The sequence below is a fragment of the Ziziphus jujuba genome, chromosome 4 (genome assembly GCF_031755915.1).
Source record: "Ziziphus jujuba cultivar Dongzao chromosome 4, ASM3175591v1".
In the NCBI taxonomy this organism is placed as follows: domain Eukaryota; kingdom Viridiplantae; phylum Streptophyta; class Magnoliopsida; order Rosales; family Rhamnaceae; genus Ziziphus; species Ziziphus jujuba.
Genome location: NC_083382.1, coordinates 7,308,391 through 7,316,546, shown reverse-complemented (window position 1 = coordinate 7,316,546; position 8,156 = coordinate 7,308,391). Strand labels below are relative to the sequence as shown.

The window sequence follows — 8,156 nt, the reverse complement described above, 5'->3', positions numbered from 1 at the left end:
AAAATTTATTGAAACTTTATCATTATTGTTATTGTTATTATTGTGATGATGATGATGGAAGTGTTGGCCTTTGGCTTTGTAGGAGAGTACGCTATCTTTTTTTTCAAATAGTTTTTTTTTTTTTTTCCCCTAATGAAAAGTAAATTGTAAAACCATAAAAGACGCCTGCAATAAAGAGAAATTAAGAATTATTATTCAAGTCATATTAAAATTTTTAAAAAGCTATCTTTTATTTTTTTATTACAATAATATTTTAATCTAGAATTAAAGAAATTTCACTCATAATAGATCTGAAGGGCGTGTATTTCTCAAGGATTTTACTCTTAACTACTGGATTAAGCCTACCGAAATGCCAAACATATTGTTTTAAGAACAAAATATTTATTGTTATACCAGAAAAGATAATGTAATAGATTTTGACCAAAAAATAATAATAGAATAAAATAATAATGCATTAGATGCCATGTTCATAAGGTATCTAAAATCTTCTTTTGAATTCGTGTTTTTATACACGCAAAATAAAGATGTTCTAGATAGTTAGATGTTTTAGTATAACTATCCGCTTTGTCAATTTTATATATAAATATATATATAATTTTTTTGAATAAACCTCACATGTATACTTAAACAAGTGTTTTCTTACTCTATTTTTTTTTTTTTTATAATATAGTATTTATGTGTTTTATTAAGTATTGACGAAATTAGTAAATACAAATTTATAAGCTTTTAAATAATTCAAAAATATATAATAATTTATGTCTGAGTCTACGTGTTTGGCTGGCGTGAAACTTGGGATGAGAAGCAAACAGTAGAAATTTTGGTTTCACCGTGATTCCTCTGCACTTTCTCGACTATTCCAAGCCTAAGAAACGGCACGTCGTTAGAGTGCTTTTAACCATGCTGAATTATAATCTGATGTGCCGGGGGAGAAGTTCTTGTTGTCGTTGTTGTTTTTTCCCCTTTTTTTTTTTTTTTTTTTTTTTGTCTCGAGCGCCCAATCGAAAAAAGTTCAAAAATTTTCTTTTCTTACTTGACATTTTCTCGGCAACTTACTGAGGGTTTATCGATTTCAGAGTTCACAGGTACAGATACATTTGATTTAGGAAGCTTTTTTTTTTTTTTTTTTTTTTTTTTTTTTTTTTTTTTTTTTCCTTTTGTTTGGGGTAAGTTTTCATTATTAAAGAGCAAATGCTTCCGAATTTTACTCTCAAAAAAACAAGGGAAATTTTACTTGACAATTTGTTAGTCTCCCTGTAAGATGGTTTCAATTTGGGTTTTAGGTCGAAAATATCACTGCTTTTGGGTGAATATTCCCCTTTTTTTTTTTTTTTTTTTTTTTTTTCCTATTCTGCATATTCAAAAATTGAAAAATAGCTGTGATATAGATGTATTTCTTATGCATTTGAATGCATATATTGCCCCTATATTTGTCTAAAAAGAAGTTGTAGGACTTCAAAAATGCTTACTGGAAGAGGTTTTTTCTTTATAAATATATATATATATATATATATAGACACACACACACTTGAAGTAGCCGTCTAGGTTGTTGCTTTTTCACAATGTTTCGTGTTCAATATTGACGCATGTGGTTGAACCCATGAAAAACGCTCAGTGGGAGTTTGAATTAGAGAATAGAAATATTGGCACTATTAAAGTCCATGGGAGGAATAGATCTATAAGCTATTTGGCTGAAAAAAGGTGAAAAGGATTAGTAATCTTGTGAATTCCAACAGAAGAGTTAGTGATTGCATATACATTTTAATGTTCTCTATTCACAAACACGGAGGTCAGAGCACTATTGTGTTCCTTGCATCCTGATATTTTATATTTATAGTTTTCAACTTATGTGTCCTTAGTGAAGATGGTGTAGTTTTTGTTTTCTAGGTCATGTTTTAAAGAGTATTGGCCTCTAAAATGAAGATCGTTTACTGATCTTTATGTACATCTTCTGAAAGTAGATCACGTGCATGATGTTTTGATCTTCATGTGACATGTGTTTGTACATGTTTTACATGCCCTTAAAATGGTTTTGATAGGTCTCATTAAAATGTCAGAAGGTAGGCTGTAAATTCTACTAAATTGTTTTTTGTTTGCTATGTGATTGCTAGAATGATGTATATTGGGAACTTGTTAATTCTCTCAAGTTTGATGAATAGCTAATGTCATATGTCATTTTCTATTAACATGATCTCAAGTGGTTAACCTCGTAATTTATTTTTTTAAATGCCACAATTAGTAGTATAAATTATTACCAATTCAGCATCATCTCTCTCTCTCTCTCTCTCTACTATATATATATAAAATAAATTCAGTGGGTGATTTTTCAAATGTAATGTAGTTTCAGTCTGAAGAGAGCATCAAAGAGATCAAAGATTTGCTGTTGGAGAATTATACAAAGTGTCTTGGCTGTCAAAGATTGGTAGGCAAAGGTATGATGTTTTGCATGCTCTGCTTTACCGTTGACTTTTCCTTGTGTCATGTTTTCCCCCCTTGCGTCCTGTTCCCTTTTTCTTTTCAGAAACTGCTGACTGCTTACTGGCATATATAGAGACAAATCTTGCCTCATAATGACTGCTGCTAAGGACTTGGTTTATTTATTTACGTTATGTTATACATGTTAATTTTTAATTTATGTGTTGCACGTGGTTTATTTATTTACATTATGTTGTGTATGTTTATTTTTAATCTATGCGTTGCTTACTTTGTTGTAATTACTATTTTATGACTGATCTTCTGATTGTCTAATGGATCATTGTTGTTGATTTAGGGCATGCCTCATTTTCACATTGCTTAGTTCTTTTCAATTTAGCAAATTTACAATTTGTCCGGAATTTGGATATTCAGCTGGTGATACAACTGTATGATATAGAGATTTATCAGCTGTCATCTTTTTTTCCCTTTGCTTGGATTATTTTTGAATGCAGACATCTCAATCCTGAAGTAACGAAATGTCCAAATCTCAAAGTGTGACACAGCTGCATAATTTAAGGCAGCAAGGAGGAAAGAATGTTCAGATTGGGCGCTCCCAGACCATGCTCAGCACAAGCTTGGCTAAATCAGTTACAGCCTTGGATGAATTTAAATATGGATTTCCATCTAATGGCTTATCAACTGTATCAAATAAATGGTGGGGAAGCAGTTGCCCCGAAGGGTATGAGGACATCTGTGGACATGGAGCCAATACTGGTGAAGTCATGAAACAACAATCTGATAATGTGGCAGATAACGGTGCCAACTTAGTTAAAGTAGATAAAGAGCAACATGAAGGTGACGAGGGGAGAAATGTTGGTCCTCAAGGTACAGGTTTGTTGATGGCTGTGAGAAAAAGAATTGCAGACGAAGGGCGAGATGCACTTAAGCTTGGTGTTACTAGAAGCTCTGGTATAAAGAAGCTAGGCAGGAGACAAAAAACATTGCTTCTGCGAATATTCAAATCATCGATACCCAGACAATGGATTCATGGGACCTTTTAGGTATACGAAGTGACTCTCTAGATATGATTTTTAAATCTTGCTAAGTCTTTACTCGACAAGATTGAATTTGATTGCTGCATTGAATTTTCAATTATAATAATCATGGCATTCAGACTTCTTGTTGATCTTATTTCTTGGTTTCATAATTTCATTACGATCTCACAATCAGTCAGCTTATTGGTGGAGAATGGTCCTTATGATGCTCTATTTTGATGGCTTCAGGAGTAAAAGATGCTCTTCATTTGTTTATTTTTTATTTTTGATGGAAGATTCTCTTCATTGCTCATCTCTCAATTAGGCATGATCAATATGTATGGTTTAGTCTGTGCATACGATGATTTGCTGTGTCCTTTTCCACTCTACAAATTTACATGGTATTATTATAAACCTACGATTGTTGGTGATCTTGTGGGGTAGGTATACCGTATGCTAGTAACTACACGGTCGAGCATTGCCCCTATGTAAATCCCAGTCTTCATGTGAAACTTGTTTTAGGCTTCAGCATCCATGTTTTGCAGCTCGTCAATGGTAAGCATGTTCCTTCTGCCTGCCTCATTCAGAGAGAGATTTCAATAATAACTTATAAAATTCCATGAGCTTTTACTTGTCCAAATTTGTTGAGTTAGAGTTATGGTTCTCTTATCCATTTTATCATTCCCGAACTGTGTTTATTAGTTTGTGATTCTCATTCCAACCCATTAAAGAAGCTTTCATATAAATGGAAGCTTTCATATTAGTTTATCATTCATTTTTATGCGCTGAAGAAGATTTTACTGTGACTTAAGTGAAAGGTCAGGTGAAAGACCATCCAGTTGCATGCTTTTATGGGGGATCGTCATGTTGCTAAGCCTAATGGATGATGCGGACATTCAATAATGATAACGAGTTATCGAGTGTTTTATATAAAATAACATAATTGATATCAAAATAAGCAAAGTGATAAAATAAAAATAAAGATAGAATTCTGATATGGTTTAAGATTTCATGAACACTTTTAAAGGCTGCACTTACTGTGTCAGCTGCCAAATACCAAAAAAATCTTCGTTAGACTTTAAAAATTTATTGAATAAACTGTTGGTGATAATTAGTGGTAGAGCCTATTCAAATAAATATATTGCAGGTTGTTTCTGTTTCAGTTTATTTTAAAAAGAGAAAGAAGGCAATTTAAATGATGTGTACTGCTTTCTTGATAACAATACCATACATGAATATTAATCTCCAAATATCAATTCGTACAATTACTCTTTGATTGAATTTGAACAATTAAAATAAAAAGTGGGTTATAAACTGAAAAATATAAAAAAGAAAAACAATGACGAAGTTGGCAAGGCAAGATTTATCCACCAATCATATTTGCATCTCCCTAAGCACTTGGACAAACTCTATTGGCTAACGGCTAAGGAGCAAACATCAAAAAATCCAAGCTGGAGTTGCCTTTTTCCAGTTGCGTCTTCCAAACAAATTAGTGAAGCATAAAATGCCAATTGAAAGCTAAAAGGGTAATTGGAGGATCTTCAAAATATAGTGTCCCCAATGAGAAAATAGATATAGATATCATAAAGATAAGACACTCCTTGCACTAAAAAGCTATATATATATATATATAGAGAGAGAGAGAGAGAGAGAGAGAGTTTATATATATATATATATATATATAGATTACCAAACTCATTGCCATCCATAACATTCTATCACCCTCTCAACAACAAAGTTCTTCCCCACATTGCTTGCGATTCAAACTTCTAACCGCTCATTCATTTTGCTTTCCATGGCTGCTTCAACAATAGCCCTCTCCTCTCCTTCATTTGCTGGCCAAGCTTTGAAGCTTGCTCCCTCCTCATCAGACCTCCTTGGAAGGCCGAGTAACCATGAGAAAAACCGTGGTCAAGCCCAAACCCGTTTCATCGGGTAGCCCATGGTATGGTCCTGACCGTGTCAAATACTTGGGCCCATTCTCGGGTGAGGCTCGGTTGGGATACTGCTGGGCTTTCAGCTGATCCAGAGACCTTTGCCAGGAACCGTGAGCTAGAAGTAAATCCATTCAAGATGGGCCATGCTTGGTGCGCTAGGCTGTGTTTTCCCTGAACTCTTGGCCCGTAACGGCGTCAAGGTCAGCGGCTGTTTGGTTCAAAGCTGGATCCCAAATATTCAGCGAAGGTGGGCTGGACTACTTGGGGAACCCAAGCTTGATTCATGCCCAAAGCATTTTGGCAATTTGGGCCACACAGGTTATCTTAAGGGGAATTTGGCCTAATACCCCTGTAGGATCGAGCTTCATGAATTTTACCCCCTCAATTCATTTCTTTTTTGATTTACCCCTTAATATCCCTTATAACCCTCAAACAAAAAACAATTACTTACATATCCTTTTATTTATTTTAAAATATAAAAAAAACACTTGGTGAGCGCAAAAACCCATGGCGTGAGAACCAGAGGCCGTATCATCGAGACCATTTTGTGGAGATCGCGGCTTTTCAGTCAGCCGCCGGCGCGGTACTGTGTGATCTAGCGTAGAGAAAGTTGAAGATTGAAGAAGATGGCATGGAGGCAAATGCTCTTCAAGGGGAGCCCAATTTCTCAACCCCTTTCACCAACTGGGTTCGCTAGATTCTTCTCCAAGCCATCCCCTTATGCAGGTTAGTGATTTTTTTGTCCTGGGTTTAGTAACCCATAAAAAGATTTTCTTACTTTCTGTTCGGTTCCCAGAGCAAGAAAAGAGAATTGATAAAGAAGAAAATTTTTCTGGGTTCTTGTGAATTTTGTGATTTGAACTTTGTAAAAAAATTGTCGATAGAAAGAGAGATCCAAGTAGCTGTTTTTGGCTGCTGAGTTAGAATCGAAATGGGTAAAATTGAATTTTATGTGTAAATCCAGGATTTACAGAGTGAGAAACTTGGCTGGTATTGAAGTTAATAGATTCACAGATAGGAAACATAGAGGAAAAAATGATGAATAAGGTTGATTATGCTTAGTTTCCCGCATTGTTTGGTTGGTGAGAAAGATGGGGAATAAAGGAAAAGGAAATATTGGTTTATAATTTATTTATCATTATTTGAGAAACTTATCTATACCAAGCTGATTACTGAATGCTGAATAACTCTTTAAGTTGGAAAAAGAAACATGGTTTTTGTTTCAACGTTATTATAGCATTGAAAAACCATGTTCACTCTTGTCTGGTTGCTAAATGACTGATAAAGATGAAGAAAAGCAGAATTTGATGTTCTCTGTTTTGGTGATTTTACTTTTAGTGACTGGGAATTAATCCTACAAATCATGTTTTATGTTGGCTCAAGTGAGCAAGATTCATGCTTCCTGATGAGTGATGTACTTGAGCATGAAAGTTTATATGAAATAAAATTTGTTAGAATTAGATTAGATTACTGTGAAAGTGTTATAGTCAGTAGGAGATCTAAAGTTGTTGCTTTTGTTGCAGTGAAAGTTGGAATTCCAGAATTTTTAAATTGAATAGGCAAAGGGGTGGAATCCCATGCGGCTAAGCTTGAAACCGAGGTGGGCGACTTTCAGAAACTGCTTGTCACTCAGACGCTCAGGCTGAAGAAACTTGGCATCCCTTGCAAACAGGTATTTCCTAAATCTTTATCTACTATATATGCACATACTTGAAGCCCTCTGCCTTTTGGGTATATTATAATTCTTTCAGTATATCCGTCAATACATCTGATAGTATTGCAGATCAGAAAATTTGGTTATAGATTGCTTGCTTAAATCTAAGTGAAAGATTTCATGAAAAGTAGGGTGATTAATTTATGTTTACAGTAGTAGCAGAGGCATAGACTATGCAATAGAATTCTCCGTTATTGTATTCTGCTGTTTCTGCTACATGAAGAAATAGCTCTTTAAAAACTCGTTACAACCTTAAACTTGGTACTCTGTTCTGTAAGCCAAATTCAGCTCTCTCTGTTTGTGTCTCGAAACATAATACTCATCTAAATGGTAGTCGAACTCGAGACCTTATGTCTAAGATAAATGGAAGAATTCAAAGCTCCTTATAATGCTCAAAGCCAAACAAGTTGCTTTCATCTATAAAATAAAAGAGAAAATCATATAGTAAACTAAGAAGCAACATAGGCATAGTATCTTCAAACTTAATCGGCCTCAAAACTCCAACTGAATGGAGTTGGCTGAATACACAATTGGTTTTAAAGACTGCCATAATGCCAGTGACAACTGATGTACATGCTTGGAGTCTTAGGCACTTCAACATTCTCATCATATCTTCTGATGTATACAAATTCTACAATGGACCCAATAGAGGTACCTATAAGATAAAACATAAGGTAACTTCTGGTTAGAACTCACAAAATCCATGTTAGCAATAGCTGCAGAAAGTTTATATGAGAACTCGACCGGTATAGAGAAAACATACGTGGGTAGAGAGGAGCAAGGTCCAGATGGGTTGTTATGGGTACAAAACTTGCTTCATGCCATCGAAAACCACTACATTGCTCCCTGGTTTGTAGTTCGTTTACACTGCAATCACATCTGGAGCAAGTTCCCGAATTCATAAAAAGCCTATTACAATGTATCGTGTAGTCACAAAGATTATAACATGAAAACTATTCTCAAGCTTGCGAACAAAAAACATAGGAGAAAGTACTTGAAACAGGTCATACTCATGAACAGATACACAAAAGGATGACAGAACATTTGGTTGCTAATTCA

General features: G+C 34.7%; 1 protein-coding gene and 1 pseudogene across 5 annotated transcripts; both read left to right on the top strand.

Moving 5' to 3' along the window:
• The first annotated feature begins 925 nt into the window (after nucleotides 1-925).
• On the top strand, nucleotides 926-4,273 carry LOC107416120 (uncharacterized). Of its 5 annotated transcripts, none has more exons than XM_048472323.2 (4): nucleotides 926-1,082; nucleotides 2,339-2,429; nucleotides 2,925-3,473; nucleotides 4,259-4,273. In XM_048472323.2, the coding sequence occupies exon 3, from the start codon at nucleotides 2,949-2,951 to the stop codon at nucleotides 3,471-3,473; it is 525 nt and encodes a 174-aa protein (XP_048328280.1). In that variant the 5' UTR covers nucleotides 926-1,082; nucleotides 2,339-2,429; nucleotides 2,925-2,948; the 3' UTR covers nucleotides 4,259-4,273. The 5 variants fall into 5 exon arrangements, with proteins under 5 accessions (XP_048328280.1, XP_048328278.1, XP_048328279.1 ...); XM_048472321.2 differs by lacking the exon at nucleotides 4,259-4,273 and adding an exon at nucleotides 3,891-4,127; XM_048472322.2 differs by lacking the exon at nucleotides 4,259-4,273 and adding an exon at nucleotides 3,643-3,865.
• A 392-nt stretch (nucleotides 4,274-4,665) lies between these two features.
• The window catches only part of LOC132803400 (chlorophyll a-b binding protein 7, chloroplastic-like), a 30,672-nt pseudogene continuing 27,181 nt past the window's right edge, over nucleotides 4,666-8,156 (top strand).

Excerpts from the sequence above, each read along its gene's own strand:
- LOC107416120 (XM_048472323.2), top strand. The coding sequence starts at position 2,949 with ATGTCCAAATCTCAAAGTGTGACACAGCTGCATAATTTAAGGCAGCAA.